A 24,138-nucleotide genomic window follows, 5' to 3' on the forward strand; every position below is an offset into this window, starting at 1 on the left:
GCAGTAACCTAGTTAATCAAAGCAGGTGCACCAGCACCTGTGGCAGCCATACATGCCCAAACTAGAACATCCCCACCACCATGTTCCACAGATGAGGTGATATGCTTTCGATTGTTGGCAGTTCTTTTTTGTGAGGCCAGGATAAATTATAGACACAACTTCAAATACAATGTGGGGTTCTTTAACTGCCTTTCTAAATCTGATGGTTGCTCTTCTGGCCCCGTTCTAGGATGGAGAAAACAAAGGAATACTTTCACAACACTGCCGCGGAAAAGTCACTGTAAAGTGCTTGCGCTAACAGATTGAACTCTAAAGCCACTTAATTTTTACAGAGCAAACAAACATTGTCTCTACAACTAAATACAATAAAACCAAAAATACAACACAGCAAACAAGGAAATATCAACAATTTCCTACCTAACTCATGTACAACGAGCTCTTGCGGCCCACATGTAAAGTTGTTCATTCCACGAGCAACAGCAATCCGAAACCCGACAATTAAATAAGATGTGGATTTTCAATACATAAAACATACACAGAGGAACTAACGTAAAGTTACACTGCGCTAAATATTCAAACAACATATAGCATTATTCGTAAATTCTCTCACCGTCAATAGCAGTAAGTACTCCCAGCAAAATGGTGCGTAGTACCTTCTCTTCCTGTATTTTTCTAGCGCCCCCTGACCTCGCAGCAGTCTCACTGACGTATGGGGGAACTACACCCCCTACTGTCCAAAGTCAACATCTACGGCAATACCGCTGTAGCGGAACATGCACTCACAGTGGTTTTACGTCATGCATGTGAATTTAAATATATTGAATATGTTACCACCCGGTTACATTTGTCTCCACATTTTGTTCTTGCCTTCACTCTGATAAAGGTTAATATTGGTCTCATCTGTCCTTTTTACAGAATTCTGCAAGCTCTTTTATGTACTTTTTCACAGACTGTCATCTGGCCATTCTGTTTTTGTGGTGTAGCCTCCATATTTCTGTTCATGAAGTCTTCTACAAATAGTAGTCTCTGACAAATACACACCAACCTCCTGGAGACTGTTTCTGATCTGTTGGACAGACATTTGCAGATTTTCCTATCATAGTGAGAGTTCCTCTGCCATAAGCAGTGGAGGACTTCCTTGGCCTGCCAGTCCCTTTGCAATTAATGAGCTCACCAATGGGTTCTTTCTTCTTAATGATATTCCACACAGTTGATTTTGGTAATCCCAAGGACTGAACAATATCTCTAATGATTTTTGTCATAATAGCTTCTATGACTTTCATACATTTTAAACTTTAAATAACATACCAAGAAATAATTATTTTAACCATGGATAGTATGGTTTCCCCTTTATTCAATATTGTATGTGATAACATTTCAGAAGGTGAATTTCTTTTTCTTTTTTCTTTTTTCTTTTTCTTTTCTTTTTTGATGGCTTTTCTTCATTGTATTTCCAGCTTAAATATTTAACAATTATTCTGGAATCATATATATCATTAAAATAATTGTCCTATATATGTAATTTCCTTATCAGCACATCATGTACTGTCATTTTCACCTTTGCATCATGTGTTTCTTACTGTTTTTTTCTGGTTTCAAAATTATGATATAGCACTTTGGGGCAAAAATGCAGAAAAGAAGTCCAAATGCTGAAGCTAAAATTGCAAAAATATGGACAGCCACTGTGTATTTTCCAGCTGTGCTCACATAAACTGGGATAAAAGTGATCCACACTGCAAAGAATATCAGCATGCTGAAGGTAATGAACTTTGCCTCATTAAAATTATCAGGGAGCTTTCGAGCCAGAAAAGCCATTAGGAAGCACATGCAGGCCAGGATGCCAATGTATCCAAGAACACACCAGAAGCAAACTTCTGAACCAGTAACACACTCCATGATGATGGTAGCACTGTGGTAATCTGTGTTGCTGTTGGCATGAGGTGGGCTGGTGAGCAGCCAGATAAGACATATTATTACCTGAACAGAGGGAAAAACAGCAGGATTTTAATTGACACAGATGAAAAGATATTATATATAAATGATGTTTGGAGAGTTTTTCTACCTGTACAGCTGTTCCGAAAAGTACACTGGCTCTCTGCTGGTTGGGTCCAAACCACTTCATCATATTACTTCCTGGCAATGTGGACCTGAAAGCCATTAGGACCACTGCTGTCTTGGCCAGGAGGCATGAAATGCAGAGGGCAACACTGATCCCAAATGTTGGATACCTGATACGGCAAAGCCAGTCTGAAGGCTCACCAATGAACAATAGACCAACAAGGAAACAGACAGCAAGGAACACCAAGAGAAGGAAGCTCAGTTCCATGTTGTTGGCCCGAACCAGTGGTGTATCTTTATACATGAAGAATATGGCAAGGATGGAGAGGGAAATACAAGCTCCGAGTACAGATACAACACACAGCATGATACCCATTAACTCATGATAAGACAGGTACTCAATAGTCTTTGGGATGCAGAGGTCTCTGGCTCTATTGGGCCACGTGTCCTCTGAGCAGCGGGTGCACTCTAAAGAATCTGAAGAGGGAGAGAAAAGAGAATTCTTTAGTTTAGAGAGGCCACATTTAGATACAAGCAGTCCAGTTGATATTTAGATAACACAGGAGAAAGGATGATAAAAAGACAGAGCACAACACACCAGTCTCATTACTAACTTCTCCCTCAGCACAGGGGACACAGTCAAAACAGCAGATGGGTTCCCCCTTTCTCCTGGCAACACGGGAACCTGGAGGACAGCTATCACTGCATACAGACCGGGAAGCCTGAGAGGCAAAGTTCAGCCACTCAGAAAGACACTAATTTCAATCAATATCACGTATACAGTTCCATCTCTACAACACGGTACTGGTCTCTGTATCCTCTATTTTAGATGAAAGATCAAACAGATAAAACTGAACATAATTCATAATAAACAAAACAAGGTATTAGTGTAACAGTCCTATAAAAATCATTACACAAAGAGTGAAATCTTTTAATCAGGAGATGATTAACAAAGAAATGCTATTGCCTTTGTCAGACAAAAACTGTATAGTTAAAGGTTCTCTGTGTACGTTTTTGCTAGTGCTACATAGCCAACATTAGCATCAACAGCTCTTTACTTATCAATCAAGAAGGAACACCAAGAGCTATCTGCAGCTGTGGAAAGCAACACCAATATTAACTCGTTTTGAGTCTATTGTTTCTTTTCCTCTTCTAAAGTTAGCATGCTAACCAGCTAGCCCCACCGCATCCAATCTTGTAATATCACAATACAGAATAAGATAACACAATAAAATGTGTCTATATTTTCTCCAGTAAACATAACTTGCTGCATTTCACTGATAGCTGCAAAAATTACATTGCTAAATTACAAATTTCTTTCTGTATGATCACCTCAGGTATTATGCATTCACAAATTTAGCTCTCAAAGGAGGAAATATGTTTAACTGCAAATTGTTATCATAATATTGTGGTTTTCATATTTACAATATTTATATCAGATTGATGATGGTTATATTTGAAGGTTACATTTTCTGCTTGTTTAACAGTAAGGTATACTAATAAGAACAAATATGTAAGCTGATGTGTTTATCAAAAGTACATACAACAGTCTAAGAGGGGAACATGGTCTTAAGCCTGTTTGCAGAGAACACACCTGCTTCCCGACAGGCCACTGAATCACTGAGTCATTTATGACCAGGCTGTATCCAGCAGGCGATGAGGCATCATAGAAACCTACTTTAACTAAATGCAGTGAGCCATCAGGACTCCTCTGCCAGTTCAAGAGATCATAATAAGCAATGGGGTCACCATTTTGATCAAAATTGACTTTTGCCCCCTGTGCAGAAAAATTAGCACGCCTCATAGTAGTGGATGAGCTGAGGGAGGAAGAGAAGCAGGTTATCTAAATACAAACTATGGTGCATTTGACATTTTTCCTTTTTAAAAAACATACTCAGAAATAATATTATAATATTTCACCTAGAACTAGTCTCACCTGCCAAGGTTTAAAATGTTTTGGATCTGCACAGGTGCCATTAGAAAAAGGACCTTTTCCACCTTTGCAGTCACTCATATCTTGCAAGGCATGGGCCACCAGATACACAGCTTTGTAGATGTTATAGGACACTCGTAGCTGTGTCACATCAGAATAAGGAGAGTAAACATCATCTAAACTCTCTGTCCCTTTACATGGCAATCTGTCAAGGTAGTTGCCAACCCCGTGGAAGTGGCTGTTCACTGACCCGTTCAATCGACAGTTAAACGTCTCTTCCCAAAATTCTGCTAAGAAAGTAGATTTATGAATATCTGAGGGTCTGACACTGGTGAGATGTTCCTCCAGCCCTGGAATCACATCAGCTCTCTGGATGGCAAATCCTAGAGTTCCAGTCAGGAGATTTCCAAACTTTTCCCAGAGCAATGTGGCAGTGGCCCAGGCCTCACTGGCAATCCACTGCAGGCCAGTTATATTCCGACGTCTGATTTCTGTGAGAATGCCCTGCATCTCTGACTCACTGCAAAAGTTAATGATGACCTTTGAGGATGCCATCTAAAAGGTGAAAATGAAATATGAAATTTACACAGTTTAAAGACCTTTAATTAAGTGATGGTGTTTTGTCTACCTTATATGAAGTATGGTTCATATTCATACATGTTCAAACAATAATACAGACATGTTATATGATAATGCAGTCCAATGCATCAGCTTGAAATGCTTCAAATGAAATTCAGGAACTGTCAGAGAGGTGATGATTTAACCTTGGTCCTCCACTACTAAGCCTAAATTAAAGTCTTACTGATAATATGACTTATTGAAACATTACAGCTCTACATCAATCAGAGCCAAAGCACTGAGTTTCTGAGACAAGAACAGATTTTCAGTGAGTAAAACTGTACCTCAGTCTTTAAGAATTTACATGTTTGGTTTATCTAATCTTAAATTGATTTGATTTTGTTTTCTGCTCTTAAAGGTAAATACAGCATTAATACCAGCAATGAAACAAAGTATAATTTTGAAGTAAGTAGTATGAATTTAAGGTCACATCTCTCTGTTAAAGTCATGTTGACTGCAACCTCTCTGTATGTCAGCCCCTTGCATGAGAAGTTTGTAGTGACGCGGAGGTACCTGAATAACATTCCAGAAGCTTATCTAGAGCCTGCTGACTCAGAGTTACAGGATAGAGATGAGTGTAGGCAGCACATACACCATACTGCACTGACTCCTGTAGGAAAAGCTGGATGGCAAAGCGAGCATAATCAGAGTCCACGCCAATGACTCCCACCCAGGTCCAGCCAAAGTAGGTAACCAGCTGGACCAGGGCTCTGATCTGGAAGGCATCACTAGGCATCGTGCGCATGAAGGTGGGGAATTCCCTTTGGTCACTCAGACAGCTGCAGGATGCAAAATAGCTCACCTAATATATAACAAAAAACAGTTAACTGTGTGCATACTGTGGCTCACTGAAAAGGCTGTTTAACAAATTTTTGAAAAAGGAGACAAGACTGTCTAGCAAGCTAAGAACTCAGCTGAGTTCTGATTTTAAAATATGGACATTTGAAAAGTTTTTTAAAAAATTGAAATTTTGTCATTTTCAGGTCCAACCAACACCAATAGTCCAGTGAAAGCCATGCAACGTGCTTACATTTTTTTTTAAATTTACATTTCCAAAAGAACTGAAAGATGATTTTTTTCACACTTCTCAAGCTAAATAAATTTAAATATTTTTTTAAAATAATTTTTTTAAACAAATGGATTGTTGAAAAAATACTGATCTGAAAATCTGAAATGGAGCTAGGTTAGGGTTAGGGTTTGCAACCATATACTTTATAATTATGAGGAAACTATGATAATAAATTATTACAACAAAAGTACTTAGACAGTCAAGCAGTCTCACCAGTGGGATATGGAAAGAACCCAGGCTTCTTAGCAGAGCCACAGAACTCCCAGAGCTAGCATCTCCTACGATAACTGGGGACACAGTCCTGTGTACAGCAGCACAGCCTAAGCTAGAACCATTGTTTCTTTCTAGATCTTTGTCTTTTTTAATACTATCAGCTCCTGACCCTCTCTCTGGTTGGCCATTTACCAACAGCAACAGTTCTCTCAGAGCCACAGGTATGTCATCACAGCTGTCACGGATGTGGTAACCCAGCTTGAGCTGTGGCAGGAGGTCACTGCGCTGGTTGATCTCTTTGATTGCAAAAGTCATGGTCTGAATCCACCTCAAGGCACGAGATTTGAAACTGTACAGAATTGAAAAGCAGTTCATTACAATGCACAACTATATTCACATTCATATAGATATACCCCAAATTTATATCCAATAAAATGAAATCTCTGCGTGATACACAAGTCATCTACTATCACATACATTCAAATCATCACTTACAACTTATACATAGTAAGAGTTGGTTTGGTTTTGTATGTTGGAAGAGAAGACTCAGGGCTGTAGTGTAGAGGGAATAAGCCCCCTATAACTACATCTCCATCTTCGTATAGACTGTTTTTCTCCTCTTCCCCCAAGAAAACACAGCTATCCAGAGCAGCTGAGCCAAGTGTGCCCCTAAAGAGAGAAAGAAACATAATAAGCTTTGCAGCCCACAATGCCATGTTTGGCCTAGGTTTGAAGGAAAACTCCAGCTCAGTGATGTCAAATATTCTAATGGATGAATATAAGAGAGTAGCTGCCCTCTCTGATCACATGCAAATGATTATGATATTTCAGGACAGCTGGTTTATATACTGTAGTTAGCACACATGAATCTGAGGGGACAGCTTAGGTACAATAGTGATTACATCATTAAAAGTATCAACTTATGTTCTCAGGTAGGGTGAATACTGTATACATTAAATGATTGTGTTTCTTACTGACATATATTTCTGTTGTTTGTTACATTTGTTTGTTCAGTTTATTGAAGTTTTATTAAATAAAATGTAAAACTGTAGTCATTGTAAGTCAATTGTCAATGTATTGTCACAATGCTTCAGTCTTGCATCCCTAATGAGAATGAATGGTAGATCTTAAGTATGTGCAGTGACCTTGTGACAAAATAAATACTTCAGCAGCACAGCAGCTTTGGTCCTACACTGGATGAGTACAGTCACTGTAATGTTGTGTGGTCACCTATGTTTGACAGTGCTCACAGCCCACAACACAATCACTTTCTGTGCATAAAGTGAAGAGAGTTCCAAAAAGTAAAGAAAAAAAAGACAAAAAGCTTCAGATTCTTTCTTTATTTCATCGGACATGAGTGGAATGGACAGAAATTGTGTGAGTGACCTTTTTTGGCGGTTTATATTTTCTTGTTAAGCATTTCCTGCTTGAGTGAGGCTGGGTCTGCTTTGATAACTATCTTGCTGACTCTACTGTACCACTAAGCATGTGTGTGTCCATATGTCTAATCATCGTGACAGCTGTATTGAGTTTTCTGCACACCACAGTGTGACACTGATACTTTTGTTTTCCAGTTTTTGATTGACTTCCTTATCTGACTTGCTAGCCAAATGTTAACATTACCAACTTTTTTACTCTTCTTTTTATTCTATAACAGAGTGTATAAACTGGTATATTAAAGTAAAGCACATCCAATAAATGCTGTGTGAATGATTTATTATCATTATACCCATTATTCAAAAATACTTCAGCAATACAGTTTAACAGTACTACAAACTACAGCTTCCAAAAAGTTGAATTAGCACCTCTCCGAAACAGTTTCATCCGATGTGGAAAATTATTATAAAGGAATATTAGAATAGTTAATTATTAGTTGTTGCTGTTTGTACCTAGTAAACTGGGAACTAATCTAGCCTTGACAAAAAATGTCTTTCAGAGGACATAGCATAGCATAGCATCTCCAATAGCATTGTGCTGTAACATCATTCATTTTTTGTCATTCAGTTTGCATAGTAAATTAGACGAGACTGGTGATGTCCAATCCAAATCCACCTTGCCATTAATAAGATGCAAGAATGAGGAGGTGTATATAACTTAACCTAATTCTCTGTTCTCCCTCTCGCTTTTTGAGGATGTGTAACATTATGACTCTACTTGCTTTATTTCCCTTGCTTTACTCTGTCAGTGTCTTCACTTCAACTTATTCCCCAATTTCCAGCTTCACCTCTCCAGCCCCATTTGTGGCTGAAGTGTGCACTCTTCAAAACAGCTTTAAGCCAGCATTTGTGTCCAAGGGTGACTATGTTGTTGGGGGGATCTTTCCCCTTCATTATAACCAGGAGATGCCAGACCTTAACTGCACCTACAAACCACCACCAGTGAAGTGCAATGGGTGAGTTTAATAGATGTGAATTGGAAATTATCGTGGGTGTATTTAATGTACTGTTTCCAGGTAAATTATGTCTATTTTTTCAACTCTTCTTCATGATAGTTTAGAAAATATTCTTACATACAGTGATCTCCTAACCTACCCTAGGATAATATGGGAAAATATGGATAAAGCAAAGAAACCAGTCAGTTACTTAATCACACCAAATAAATGCAAAAGTGCAATTCTGACTAACTTCAAATAATCACTTCTTTGATATGTGTCTGTGATATGTGTATCTGTGTCTGCTGGGCTGAAGATTTGATCCCAGGGCTTTCCGCTGGGCTCAGACTATGAGGCTGGCAGTCGATGAGATAAACCAGAGTTCAGAGCTATTGCCCAATTACACCCTTGGGTACAAAATTTTTGATTCATGTGCATATCCACTGACTGGCCAGAGGGCTGCTCTGTCCGTGTTGAACGGCCTGAGTGAGGATGACTCTCCCACGTGCAGTGGTGCCTCTCCTCTCCTCGCTGTGATCGGAGAATCTGGATCTGCTCAGTCTATTGTGGTGTCAAGAATCCTGCAGCCATTCAGAATCCCTATGGTAACATTGATTTTTATGTCTGAAATCTCCCCCCAAAAAACAAAAAACATGTTTTCTATGATTTGTTTTACCTTACTCTATTTTTACACAGATCAGCTACTTTTCTTCATGTGCATGTTTCACTGACAGAAGAAAATATCCTACCTTCTTCAGAGTAATTCCTAATGATGACTATCAGGTAAAATTCTGACCTCAGATTAAAAAAGGGTTTGATAACCCTTCAGTGCTGTAGCAGTAAGAACATGTTTTTGAAAATGTTACCTGTTACCACTAAATAGCAAAACAGAGGTAAAGTCTTAGTTCATATTAGCTTGCAGCACTGAACAAAATCAAACAAAGAATATATAAAAACATATTATTAAAACTGTGCCAAAGTTTGTTTTTTAAACCAAGTGAGTTGGCACTCTTTTCTGCTGAACCCAGGTGAAGGCCATTGCACAGCTGTTAGTGCGCTTTAACTGGACCTGGGTGGGGCTGGTGCGTGGGGACCATGAATACGGCCGCTTTGCTGTGCAAGGTTTAATGAGAGAATTACAGGGCACCAGAGTGTGTGTCGCGTACCAAGAAATGATCCCTCTCCTCTACAATCGCCAGAGGGCACTGGAGATCATGCAGGTAGATATGAAATCCCTGAATTAAAATTTAGCAAAAGGCACTGAAGAGTTTTTATTTTACCTCAAGACCCCTTTTATAGTGGATGCTGATTAGACATCATTGCCATTAAAGCCCCTATGTGTGGATTCTTTTGTTACTTTGACATTAGACAGGAGAAATTTGTATTGGCAGGCATTGTTGTCTATCAAAATGTCTTTTTTGATACTATGACTAGGTGTCGCCAGATGCAGAAATTACAAAATCCTCCACATACTGATCAGCCGCACCATTAACATCAGTTACTGGTTTTGATGTTGTGGCTGCTCATTGTATAGAGACTTGCTTATCATCACTTACCTTTATCCTATTTTCTTTTTGCCTTCCTTATATCTATCTATTACTTGTAAAACCCTCTCCCCCTTCATCGTCTGCCCCTCTGTGAAGGTGATGCGTAGCTCTTTGGCAAAAGTGGTGGTTGTGTTTTCAGCCGAGGGGGAGATGACTCCTTTCTTGAGAGACTACATGATGCAGAACATCACTGGAATCCAGTGGGTGGCTAGTGAGGCCTGGGTCACAGCATCCGTTTTTACAGGGAGTGAGTATTATCCCTATCTGGGCGGCACTATTGGGTTTGGCATCAGAAAAGGTCATATCTCCAGACTCAGTGACTACCTGCAGACAGTAAACCCTACAAAGTATCCCAACAATCTTCTGGTCGGGGAGCTGTGGGAGGCTCTGTACGGTTGCAGTCCTTTTCCAACCTCTATTTCCCAGGCGCCTCCCTGCTCAGGGCAGGAATCTCTATTGGAGCAGCATTCAGCCTACATGAATACATCCAGCCCTAGAGTGGCCTATAATGTCTATAAGGCTGTATATGCAATTGCTCATTCCCTGCACAACCTCCTTCTCTGTCAACCTGGCAGTGGGCCTTTTCAAAACGACTCATGTGCTCAAAGCAACAACATACACCCTTGGCAGGTATAATCCAGTGTTCTTACTGTTACAGTATTATACTGAAAGTCTTGTTTGAGGTATGTCATGTTATCTATTGGTTTTCAAGCTCCAGTACTACCTCCAGGAAGTGACATTTAACATAGCAGGGGAGGAGGTGGACTTTGACCTGAAGGGCGACTCAGTACCATATTACGATATCATCAACTGGCAGAGAGGCACAGGCGGGAACATTGAATTTGTCAACGTGGGGTTGTTTGATGGAACCAAGCCTGATGGAGAGGAGCTGGTGATCCAGGAGGACAGGATAATGTGGACAGGGCATCAGAGTGAGGCAAGCTGCTCACACTGTGTTTTTACCTTCATCAGATGCCAACTGTTGAAGTTCTGTAGGTTGAGGTGGAGGTAAGTCAGGTGGGCAGGACAAACTGGATCTTTACATTCTTCATTAGCTTGTGGACAGTTACCCATTCCTCAGTGTGCAAATTATAGCTAAGCCTTTCAACCATCAGAGAGTCACCTATATTTAGGATTAATAATCAGATCAATAACTGTCAAGAACTTACTTGGGAATAAAATAGAAAATGGTGGCAGCAAATCCATATGTTTTTGGAGCTGCAACCAACAAATGTTGGCATTTTACTTGATAAATACTTTAGACAATTAACGAAATAGACTTTTTCTCTGTCGATAGACTTATCAAATAATAAGCACATTCATTTTAACAAGGTAGAGCTGAACGCCATTATCATCTCTGTGTTCCTTAGGTGCCGGTGTCTGTGTGCAGTGCCAGCTGCCTTCCAGGGTCCCGGAAGGCTGTCCGTCGTGGGGAGCCTGTCTGCTGCTTTGACTGTGTACCATGTGACAGTGGCAAAATTAGCAATCAGACAAGTGAGCTTGAACCCAGCAATAAAAATCACAAAAATGCAGGTAATATTTGAGTACTGAATATTTGAAATGAGCTACTCTTTTCTTGACACTCTTCCCTTTAGACTCAATAGAGTGCACATTTTGTCCGGAGGACTTCTGGTCAAACAAAGACAGAACAGCCTGCATCCTCAAGAAGGTGGAGTACTTGACCTATGACTCCTTGGGTATAGCCCTGACAGTGATCTCTGTATTTGGTGCCTGCCTCACTCTAGCCATCTTTGGAGTCTTCTTCTATCACAGAAAGACAGCCATCGTCCGTGTAAATAACTCTGAACTCAGCTTCTTCATCCTGTTTGCGCTGACTCTGTGTTTCCTGTGTTCTCTGGTTTTCATTGGAAAGCCAACATCTTGGTCCTGCATGCTGCGCCACACTGCCTTTAGCATCACATTTTCACTTTGCATCTCTTGCATTCTGGGGAAGACTCTGGTAGTGTTGGCTGCTTTCACTGCTACCAGACCTGGGGACAACATCATGAAGTGGCTGGGGCCCAAGCAGCAGAGGGCCATCATCTTCAGTAGTACTCTGGTTCAGGTGGTTATCTGTGCAGCCTGGCTCATCGATGCTCCGCCTTTTCCATCACGAAATACACATTATGAGCGCTCAAAGATCATACTGGAGTGTAGCGTGGGCTCTAGCCTGGCATTCTGGTGCGTTCTGGGATACATTGGTCTACAGGCCTGTCTGTGCTTTGTACTGGCTTTTCTGGCCCGCAAGTTGCCGGGCAATTTCAACGAGGCCAAGTTCATCACTTTTAGCATGCTGATCTTCTGCGCTGTATGGCTAGCATTCATTCCTGCTTACATCAGCTCTCCTGGAAATTATGCAGATGCAGTAGAGTCCTTTGCCATTCTGGCTTCCAGCTTTGGCCTGCTGTTCTGCCTATTTGCCCCAAAGTGTTATATTATTTTACTGAAGCCAGAAAAGAATACAAAACAGCACCTCATGGGGAAAGAAAGGAAGTGAGATGCCATAGGTTCAATGTTCAATGTTATTTAAAAATAATCCATACAAATCTTGATGTTTTTCACATTTGTATTGATTGGACAGTGACAGTTGTATGTAACTGATGTAATACAGTGTATAAATAAATAAATAAGTATAATTACATGGAGTTCATCACTTTAAGGAATATTTTGAAGAAATAAAGATGTTCAGAGTTGAGCTTCTGAGGCTCTGCTTATCTTACTGTGCTACATCTGTGCACATGTGACTACTTCTCTTGCAGTGCACTGACTTGATGTTTGGGTCAAAGTATCATTGTAGTCATGATGTGTGAGAATAACTTGTGGCTGTTTTATGCATGATCTGGTGATACATTACATAAATCCGAAAGCATGTAATTATTTCAACCAGCTATTTCCATTCTTATTGGTTGGGTGGGAGGACAAACTATTCAGCATGAGGTGTTTAAGTTAACATTCTGAGATTCTCAAGAGTTTTGGTGATGTCTACCCCAGGCATACCAGACTTTTATTAAAGGTGTAACTGTGTTGTTGTGAAGCATTCAAAGACCCATCCACGGTAACTTATGGTGCAGTTTCAAATCACTAAGCTTTCAGAGTTGCTGTGCAATATCTGTACCACTCATTGCCCCAGAAAAAAAGAGGCTTACATGTCCAATAAGTGAATCAAAGCAGGCAATTATACCCCATTTTCAAATATGTAGTGCACTAAATAAGGTCTCTAATGGGATGATTTTTCTCTTACTTTACTGTTACTTTAATTTTACCCCTCCCTGCAACCCTCATGGATAAATGGATACAGCTAATGGACGAAATAAACTCTCTCTAGTCATCTTTTTTACAGTTTAAGTCAGGACCCTATTCAAAGCATGTTATTAATATCAAAACATGGAAACACATCTCATATAACATTTTATTTTGTTTCACATCAAAATATTCAAACTTAATGGGCATTTAATATAAGAACCTGTAACATAAATGTATTTTAAGTTCATCTGGGATATTTTCCAGTCATGCCTTTCTTAATGTTTCTTTCAGGCCGAAGTAAAATTATGTAACATTTGGGCACAAAAATACATAGTAACAGTCCAAAACTGGAGGCTAGTATCGCAAATATTTCCACAGCCACGGTGAATTTGCCAGGAGAGCTTACATAAGCTGGGATGAAAGAGATCCATACGGCCCAGAAGATCAACATGCTGAAGGTGATGAGCTTTGCCTCATTGAACGCATCAGGTAGCTTGCGTCCGAGGAATGCCAGGAGGAGGCAGAGGAACGCCAGTAGGCCAATATAGCCCAAGACCAGGTAAAATCCAGGAGGCCATGGCTCCTTACACTCCACAACAATCTAATTATATACAACAATAGATATAGTCAATACATATAGTACAATTTGAATAAGCATATGAAATGACTCATTTTATTTTAATATTTTTCTGATTTCAGGAATAAATATTAAAGCCATGAAAGCATGTCATCCTTACTTTTCCAGTTGAGGCTTGATAGGTTGGGTTCTTGAATGGGAAGGGAGGTGCGGCCAACAGCCAACCAGCACAGAGACAAACCTGAGGGCAACATAAGAAGACAGGCAGTTCTTTAACAAACAAAAAGATATATATATATATATATATATTATATATATATATATATATATATATGGTTTTAAATGGTCACAACTCAAGGATAAAATTACTTCTGGTTTGATAACTGTCCCACCTGAGGAGCTGTGGCTGCAGGAGGATCAGAGATCTCTGCTGGGAGGGCCCAAACAGCTTCAGAGCTCTGGTACCAGGTATATTCGCCTGGAATGCCAAAAGAACTACAATGGTCTTAACAAGGAGGCAGGACAGACAGAGAACAAAGCTGATCCCAAATGCTGCCTGGCGGAGCCTGCATGTCCACACAGATGGCTGGCCAATGAACAACAGGGAACACAAGAAGCAGAGCTTGAGCGACAGGAGAAGTAAAAAACTTATTTCTGAGTTGTTGGCCTTGACAATGGGTGTAGAGCGGAAACGGTGAAAGACAGTGGTGATGATTGTTGTCAGGACAACACCCAGTAGGGTGAGCACGACCAGGACGATACCCATGGTGTCATAGAAAGACAGAAATTCCTCTATCCCGGCGATGCAGTTCACCTTATCTTTGTCTGACCAGTAAAACTCAGGACACTTTGTGCACTCAGTGGAACCTTCAGGGACACATAGAGTAAACACATGCTGTGTAAGCAGACACAGATTCAACCGTTTGCATCCACACAATATGCCTTGATGACTTTCCATTTGTGCAGCATTTCTGTGGTCTTAATGGCCTTCTGCTTCTTACAGAGGTTGTTAGATATATGAATAAAGAAAACATGCAGGGGCTACCAGTCTGGTTGCTGATCTCTCCATCTGCACAGGGCAAACAGTCAAAGCAACACTGAGGCTCTCCTGGACGTCTGGCCTGCCTGGTGCCAGATGGGCATGGAGCACTACACTGAGATACAGGCACCTGGACAAAGACCAGATAATGGTGTAGAATTGTAAATAAGAAGAAAAATGACAGCAATTCATGTAGCCCAGGCATTTTTTTTAAGATTGTATATCCTGTAATGGACTCATTTTAAGACACCTGTGACTGTCCTTTTGTCCATACAATTGTGCTTTGCTCCAACTGCAGCTGTTGTCCCAGTGGAGTTGACCCATCATAGCTTCCCACTTTGATGAACCTAAACTCAGCATAAAATTCTGTAAAAACGCAGTCAGGCCAAACACTATGGGTGACAGTTTTCCATCACAATAAGCATAAATAAATCTTAATTCCACCTAATTTCACCCTTGCTGTTCTTCTGCCAGTTAATGATGTCATACAGAGGGACCGGCTCTCCGTTGGAGTCAAAATATACCTTCTCCTCAAACTGGTTGGTAAAATTTACTGTCTTCAGATGATCCAGCAACTGAATGAGGGGAGGAAGACAAAATCGAAGAGCAGGGAACAACAACAACAATTATACAAAAAGTTAAAATAAAATAATCACATGAACATTGATTTACATGTCATGTAGCATTTAACTTACCTGTCTAGAGGTAAATGATTTATGTTTCTCACACATTCCCATGTTAAGTTCTGCAGAATCACAGTTCAGTAAAGTGTGCAGAGCATGAGCGATGGCATATACAGCTTTGTACACATTATAGGATATTCTTGCCTGGGATACATCGGTATAACTGCTTTCTGTGTTACTCAGATCCTCTGAACCTGTGCAGACAGGCTTATCCGCAGACCCTTTAAATGTGCCTACAATAGGCCCAACTAAGGAACCAGAATTGTTTTGAGAGTCTCGTTTGTACCCAAAAGTATCAAATCCCATGAAGTTACCTACAATATCTGCTGCATTTTCTTTGGATCTGTCTCCTCCAAACTGTAGCCTACAGCCAAATAACTCCTCCCAGAACATGTTAACAAATTCCATTCCTGGTGTGGGAAGATGGTCGAACATTCAGCAGGAACTCTTTCAAACCGGGGATTCTGACTCCGGGGAAGGCGAAGCCCAGTGTACCCTCTAGAAGAGAGTGGAATCTGGGTGAGGTCAGCAGGCTAGCGGTCACCCAGGCTTCACTAGCTACCCACTGGATCCCTGTCACATTTCTTTGAGCCAGCTGGAAAGGCATACATGACAAATTTTGATGATGATTACCATGAGCACAGACCTTTTTTTGACATTCCTAAATGCATAATATATCATATTTTATGCTCATATACATTAACAGAGAAACCTCTAAGAGCAGATCCAGCAGCTGTCCCTCTGTGGCAAAAACCACCACGACCTGTGTGGTTGAACTCTGCAGCCTGTCTGCCATTTCTTGTATCTCAGCAGCTGTGGGTGATTTGGGGATAGTCAGATGAAATGCCACACACCCACCTTGCTGTCTGAACTGACTAGAGAACGCTTGGATGCCATAGTGACTGTAATCATCCTGAAATACATAGAGAAAAATTTTGTAAATCATGTTGTTGTGTTTAACTCAATATTGGTGGGGTTAAAAAGCACTGTATATCTCACCGTGGTCCCTATTGTTCCCACCCAGAGCCAGCCTAAAAAAGTGACCAGCTGTACAAGGCCTTTAACTTGAAAGAGATCACTTGGCACAGTCCGTAAGAATGAAGGGTATGTATGCTTGTCAGTAAGACAGGTACATGTGGCAAAATAACTCACCTATAAAGAGATAAAGTTAACTTTATCTTTACTGACATGGAACATAACAAAACATTATTTAACATTTTTAAATGCTGATGTGTGATTTCTTAGAAAAGCGTGTAGCAGAAGGAAGGAAACTAAAAATAAAGTGCTGTACATGATCATACCCTCGCTTTCCCTTCTTACCAGCGGGATGTTGAAAGGACCAAGAGTGTGAGCTACAGCTCTTGTAGGGGAAGAAGACGCAAGACCAATCACAGCAGACACAGGAGAACCAGCCAAACAAGAGGGCAAAATGTCGGATTGTGCACTTCTCTCCATCCTGTCCTCTGTTGCATTTTCTACTTTGTAATTTTCATTATTTTCAAGATTATGAGATATCACTGTGCCACCCTCAGCACCTCTAATTTTCACTGTAGTCAGCATCCTTTTCTTTCTTGTTTTTTCTACTGTCTTTACCACCTGCATTCCAGCACCCTTTACATTTGCTATATTTAATCTGCTTTGAATTTCTTCCATTTCCTTCAGCTGAGTTGTCACAGTGTTTGAGTAGCTGATTAAAGAAAAAAGAGCTTGCATGCTGGTGTGGACATGGTCACAGCTGTCCATGATCCGGTAGCCCAGTTTAACACCTGGTAACAGCCTTGAATCACGGTTAATTTCCTCCACTGCAAACACCATGGTCATCATCCAGCGGAAAGCTCTATGGTCAAAGCTGGAGAAAATTGAATATAACTGAATGCATTCTTCGTAATTTATCATGAGACAGTATCAATAATAATAACAAAAAGCAAACCAGAACACGTAAGCAGTGTAGTGGCAACATATGTTCACAGCAAGAGAGAATTATTTCTGTCACTAAAAATTTGACACATTTGGATGTGGGGCTAAGAAAGACAAATCAGAATGAAAATATAGCAGATATCAACACTGTCCTCAAACTCACCCGCTGCAAGGCATGGGCTGAGGTTTGCTAAAGTAGCTGTGTTGTGGCTTAGGGGCCACATAATGCAGAGGGAAAAACCCTCCAATCACAATATCCCCTTCTGACTGCAGGGCCACAGACTCACTGTCTACCAGTTTCACACACTGAGGTATAGAATCAAAACCACTCACTCCCTGTAACTGCAAACTCTTCAGTCTCTCAGTTACAGTTTCTTGTTCATTCAACACACCCCTCTCCAGATTTAGTTCCATTGTTTCCTTTGCATTTTTAGGAGCATCAGAAAATACTAGAAAAAGAAGGCTAAATGATATCCAAAGAGGTAGCCACAGAGATGTGCCCACCAGGTTGAATGCAGTGTACATACTGACCCCATAAAGACTGTATGTGAGCTAGGAGACTGTGTTTCTCCAACACAGTCTCTGAAATGAGTAGTCCATATAAAGCTGTGATATTTTCCTTTTTTCATAGGTCATGTGAGTCATTACGTCACACATAACATGGCAGTGCAGATCAGCGGTGCAGCAGAGATGACAAGACCCATGTGCACATCTGATATTCAAGTCTGTTGGTGTCTGACTTGCTAAAAAAAGAGAGAGAGAAGAAAAAAATCATGCTTTTTTACCTCCTCTCTATGTGTGTGTGTTTTTTTCAGACAATGAATATGGTTTTTTATCCCAGAATTATAATTAAAACATAAAGGAAATGAATGATCAGGGTGCGATATTTTTAGGTTTTGAATGTTAGTCTACTTTGTGCAGTTACCTCCAGAAATATGAATGTATTATGTAAAGCAAAGACTGGAAAAACTCCATGGAGAGCATAAATGATGAAATGATGATGAAAAAAAAGGAATGTGGAACCATTTCCTGTATCACAGTCACGTGCCAGAACTACGAATAAACAGTTCGCGGGAATCTAAATAATCTCAACTAAGCTATCAAACAATCACATTTTCATTTTAAAATTGTGAACAATGTGATGTTTCTTAGATTAAATAAAAGAGGAAAAATTAAATGGAAACAGGAAAATTTTCACAAGTAATTTCACATTAAATTACTACCATCTAGTGGACATGCTCATGGCTGATCCTGTGCATTGTTGTTTTAGTTGGTTTATGAAGGGAACTGTATGACTAGAATGACAGTCAAAAAAATAAATATTATTCAGTCACTGACTTATGTAAAAAAATACTTGGGCCAACGTAAAATAAAATAGTCATACTTGATATAATATAATACTATTTAAAAATCTATTCTACTTATTCTATCAATTCTATTATATTGAATCTGACATTTTGTCTTCTTGATGAGTATTAGGCCCTCCCTGGCTATACCTCACGTGCTACAGTGGGTGGTATAAAAGATTAATCAAACAATGACGTAAATGGATGAGGGTGATGACATAGTCCTGATTTATAAATTTGCTGGACTGTGCAAAAGCATTAGAAAAAGGGGTGAAAGGTGGAGGGCAGTTATGAAGGCTTTTGTTGACACACACCTGCTTCTGTGTATCTGGTTTTTATTCTCTTCCTCTTTCTTACTGCCTTTGTTTTCTTCTCTTTCCTTGTCTTGTAAATTAAGGAGAAAGTTTCATCTTAATGGTTTGCACAAGGCTGGAGATGTGGTTCTGGGTGGGCTCTTTGAAGTCCACCACACATCTCTCTTCCCTGAGCTTTCCTTCACCTCAGAACCAAATCAACCAAGTTGCCAAGGGTGAGTTTGACACACATACAGCAGGAAACAGTGGTGATTATCTTTATTCTGCCAGGAATGTATGACATAGACAATATTATGATAGAGCTGTGCTGAGAATTTTCAATCAGTTGAAATGTGAGTGATCATGACAGGGATGAAGAATTTTGACATATTAAAACAAGATTTCTGGATAGATGATTTATGACTAACAAAGGCTCTGCTATTTTGTACATTGTACATACACACTCATTAGTTATTCATTGTGCTAAACATTTTTTGTGCTAGCTTTGACCTTCCAGGGTTCAGACAGGTCCAGACCATGGCGTTTGCTGTAGAAGAGATAAACAGAAACTCCAACCTGCTTCCTAATGTGACTCTGGGATACAGTTTGTATGATAACTGTGCCGCACTTGGAATTTCACTCTGTGCTTCATTGTGCAATGGCCAGTGGTCAGGAGGAACAGTTTCTTTTGGATGAGACATGTGTGGGGGCTCCTCCAGTCCTGGGGATTGTGGGTGATTCATTCTCAACATTTACAATTGCCATGTCCAGTGTGATAGGTTTATACAAACTGCCCATTGTAAGTTTCTCATTTTCTGCTTTTCTCCACTTGCCATCAGAAAATGATTTTACGTGTCCTTTTTTCTAATGAAAACCCCAAATTAAATGTTTAAAAGTTTGTTGACTAAGTCAACTACACTGAAAGAAATGTACACACACCTGTATCTCACAGGTGAGTTACTATGCAACGTGTCCCTGTCTGAGTGATCGGCAGCGGTTTCCATCCTTCTTTAGAACAATCCCAAGTGATACTTTCCAGGTAAATGAAAAAAGCAAATCAACAAACCTAAATGCAGATTATTTACTGCAACAAGGAGTGTTATGTACTTAAACTGTCTTCTGAAAGAAGCTGATTTATGTATCAGAATAATTTACATGTCATTACTGAAGTTATATGGATTTGATGATGTGTCTGAATGACAGTTTCCACTGAAAGAACTTTATAGATTGATTTTCTGTGTGGAAATCTTCCAGCATATATGCATTTTAAATAATTCTCTGTTCAATTAGGTGCGTGCTATGATTCAGATTCTAAAACGCTTTGGCTGGACTTGGGTAGGCCTTCTGGTCAGTGATGATGACTATGGACTCCATGCTGCCCGATCCTTCCAATCTGACCTGGGTCCATCTAGTGGAGGTTGTCTGGCCTACGTAGAGGTTTTGCCATGGGGCAACGACCCAACCAAATTTAGGAAGATTGTGGATTTGATAAAAGTATCAACAGCTCGTGTGGTCATCGTAATTGCACATGAGACTCATGTGATTCACATCATGGAAGAGGTAAGAGGTGCTTAAAATAAATGAGGAGAGCAATTGAGGTGTAATTTGAGCTTTGTTTTGCAATACTTTGTAACTATGATGAGTTTTGTAAGTTCCCTGTTGCAAAAAATGTGTTTTTAAAATGCAAATATTTGACATAATAATGTACAGGTGGTGAGGCAGAATGTTACGGGCCTACAATGGATAGGCAGTGAAGCCTGGACAACATTTGCTGTGCTCCAGACCCCCTGACCTCATGCCGTACCTGGGTGGAACACTGACCATTGCCATCCGTCAAGGAGAAATGCCAGGGCTCAGAGACTTCCTGTTACAAACACGTCCTGACCTACACCACAACAACAGCTATGGAAATAACATGGTGAGAGATTAACCTTGCAATCTGGTGTTACCATTGCAGGATATATATATTGCCATTGTTTTTAATATGTACTTTTGAATATATTTCAGGTTAATCAGTTTTGGGAACACACATTTCAATGTAGATTTGCACCACCTCCAGCAGGTTGGGTGGAAGCTGGACGAGCATTATGCACTGGACAGGAAGATCTAGAGAGTGTGGAGACTGAGTTGCTGAATGTGTCAGAGTTCAGGCCAGAGTATAATGTGTATAAGGCTGTGTATGCTCTGGCGTATGCTCTCGATAACATGCTGCAGCTGTGAGTCAGGGAGAGGGCCTTTCAGCGGGAACAGCTGTGCCAGTTTGCAAAGACTGGAGCCATGGCAGGTGTGATATCAAGTTACACACCTATTTTACGTTTGCTTGCCTTATACTACATAATGAAGTGTCAAAGAGGTTCTCATCACACAGCAAATTAGCCCATATTAACCATACAAATACCATATCATTATGGATGACATCAAAACCCAAGCTAAAATCATACTGCACCAGAATATATTCATGGTTTGAAGATATGGAAGTGTGCAACAGCTTTAATCAAATTCATAACATTAAATACTTATTTTTTCAAATACGTGAATTGATTAGTTTGACAAGATGATGAGCAAAGGATTAAAAAGGATTTATCACCACACGTTTTGATAGTCTGTCATACCCTTTATGCATTTTGCTATCTTATCTCATTCATTTATAGCTTGTACATTATTTACAAAGAGTCAACTTCACCACATCATTTGGTGATCAGGTGTCATTTGATGATAATGGTGATGCTCTACCAATCTATGATATCATGAACTGGCAGTGGCTTCCTGATGGAAGAACTAAAGTTCAGACTGTGGGTGACATTAAGAAGTCAGTTTTTCGAGGGTGAAGTGCTTACTCTTGATGAAGGCAAAATCTTCTGGAACTTTGAATCCAAAAAGGTGACCTCTGCTTTTTTCTGAATCCATTCCATTGCTTGGCCTGTTTATAACTCGATATATTCTGTAAAAGACAACATAATAACTGATGATTTTTCTCCTCACAGCCACCACAGTCAGTGTGCAGTGAGAGCTGTCCTCCAGGTACCCGCATGGCCAGAAAGAAGGGGGAACCTGAATGTTGTTTTGACTGTGTCCCTTGTTCTGAAGGAAAGATCAGCAATAAAACAGGTTGGTCCTCATTTACTGTTATTCAACTAACACACACACACACACACACACACATAGTACTGCTCAAAAGTTTGAGAACACATGGAAATTTTCTTGTTTTCCATGGAAACACACATGAGATTACTCTGAATAGGAAATATAGCAAATGAACAGGACATGCTGACATTGTCAGAGTTAGAAATGATTTTAATGGAAATGATGAATGTGCTCTTCAAACTATGCCTTCATAAAAAAAAAAAATTAATTAAAAAAACACCCCTTGCAGCAATTACAGCCTGGCAGACCTTAGGCATTGTAGCTGTCAATTTTTAAGGTAATCTGATATTTCAGGAGCATCTCCCACAAGATGGACTGGATTTTTTGCTCCCTTATTAGTACAACGGTTGTCAGCTGTGCAACACAATTGCAAAAGGGTTTTCTAATAATCAATTAGCCTTATAAAATAATTAACTTGATAGCAGCCATACCAGGAGATTGATGCAGAGGACTGACAGTTGCTTATAATAGGCCTCTATGCAAAAATGTAGCTCATTCTTTAAAAATCATCTGATTAATTTACAAGTAATTGGAAACAAGTGATTTCAAGCGATCCCAAACTTTTGAGCAGTATCATATACTGTGTCTCAACAATTCTCCTGTTTTTCATAGACTCCATGGAGTGCACCAGTTGTCCAGACGATTTCTGGTCCAGTCCCCAGCGTGACCACTGTGTTCCTAAGAAAACAGAGTTCCTCTCCTATCATGAGCCTCTGGGTATCTGCTTGACGACAACCTCACTGCTGGGCACATTTATCTGTGCTATTGTCCTAGGGATCTTCATCCATCATCGCAGCACACCCATGGTGCGTGCCAACAATTCTGAACTGAGTTTTCTGCTCTTGGTGTCACTCAAATTTTGTTTCCTATGTTCACTGTTGTTTATCGGCCGTCCCAGACTGTGGACATGCCAACTGAGACATGCAGCATTTGGGATCAGCTTTGTGCTTTGTGTCTCATGTATCCTGGTTGAAAACCATGGTGGTTCTTGGCTGTGTTCAAAGCCTCCAAGCCAGGAGGATGGAGCCAGTCTGAAGTGGTTTGGTGCTGTGCAACAGAGAGGGACAGTTCTGGCTCTTACATGCATTCAGGCAGCAATCTGTATTGCTTGGATTGTTTCTGCCTCACCAGCTCCTTATAAAAACACTGAATACCACAATGACAAGATAGTTTATGAGTGTGTTGTAGGATCCACAGTTGGTTTTGCAGTGTTACTTGGTTATATTGGTTTATTGGCTATCCTCAGCTTCCTGTTAGCATTTCTAGCAAGGAATCTTCCAGACAACTTTAATGAGGCCAAATTCATCACTTTCAGCATGCTGATCTTCTGTGCTGTGTGGGTGGCATTTGTCCCTGCTTATGTCAATTCCCCAGGTAAATATGCAGATGCAGTGGAGGTATTTGCCATCTTGGCCTCCTAGCTTTGGCCTCTTGGTGGCGCTGTTTGGACCTAAGTGTTACATAATCCTCCTGAGACCAGAGAGAAACACAAAGAAAGCTATCATGGGTCGAGGCACTACAAAGTCATAAAAACAACCTCAACTTGCTTTATCAATCTTTGATTTTAGTTTAGGGCAGCACCAACCTGCTCAGACGTTTTTCATTTTACACATAATCTACTCCTGAGAAGATGCAAAACAAAACAACTGAGGGGTCTATTAACCTGATGTTAGCGTTTTTTTTACCACCACATCCATGGCCTCCATGGTATGCAAGAGAAAATCTTCACAAGATGGAAGTTGAGGGCCTTGCAGACAGTGACCTATAAGCTAAACATTCCCAGGTTAACCTTACTACTCACTACAGGTTTAAGTTTTCCAGTTCTGTCAAGCAGTCTCCCCCACCATCTGATCCCAGACTTACAACCGAAGATTTAATGAAATGACTACAAATACATCAACCTTCAGCCTAAGGTGTTCTGACAGCAGGTACACAGTTGACAGTTGTGTTTCTTATTGACAATCTGTGATTAGTATCCAATAAAAGATATCAGAAGAATCATCATATCAAAATAAATGTGACTAGAGAACAAAAAACTTGTAAACTGGCAAAGTGTGTGTATGTGTGTGTGTGTGTGTGTGAAACTG

The 24,138-nt window shown here is 40.2% G+C and overlaps 1 protein-coding gene and 1 pseudogene across 1 annotated transcript; one reads left to right on the plus strand and one right to left on the minus strand.

The window, feature by feature from the left end:
• Window positions 1-1,554: 1,554 nt before the first annotated feature.
• On the minus strand, window positions 1,555-17,175 carry LOC108900901 (uncharacterized). Its single transcript, XM_051065525.1, is given in 24 exon segments — window positions 1,555-1,977; window positions 2,063-2,535; window positions 2,657-2,780; window positions 3,653-3,862; window positions 3,864-3,875; window positions 3,995-4,546; window positions 5,115-5,411; window positions 5,892-6,240; window positions 6,390-6,656; window positions 11,611-11,800; window positions 13,323-13,653; window positions 13,790-13,870; window positions 14,022-14,039; window positions 14,042-14,496; window positions 14,675-14,798; window positions 14,919-15,015; window positions 15,113-15,243; window positions 15,364-15,558; window positions 15,670-15,771; window positions 15,773-15,847; window positions 16,064-16,264; window positions 16,351-16,503; window positions 16,672-16,829; window positions 17,040-17,175. Coding segments are annotated over 24 exon segments (5,154 nt in total).
• Window positions 17,176-18,904: 1,729 nt separating this feature from the next.
• Window positions 18,905-23,581, plus strand: LOC108900902 (extracellular calcium-sensing receptor-like; annotated as a pseudogene).
• Window positions 23,582-24,138: the final 557 nt, after the last annotated feature.

The sequence above is a fragment of the Lates calcarifer genome, linkage group LG21 (genome assembly GCF_001640805.2).
Source record: "Lates calcarifer isolate ASB-BC8 linkage group LG21, TLL_Latcal_v3, whole genome shotgun sequence".
In the NCBI taxonomy this organism is placed as follows: Eukaryota; Metazoa; Chordata; class Actinopteri; family Centropomidae; genus Lates; species Lates calcarifer.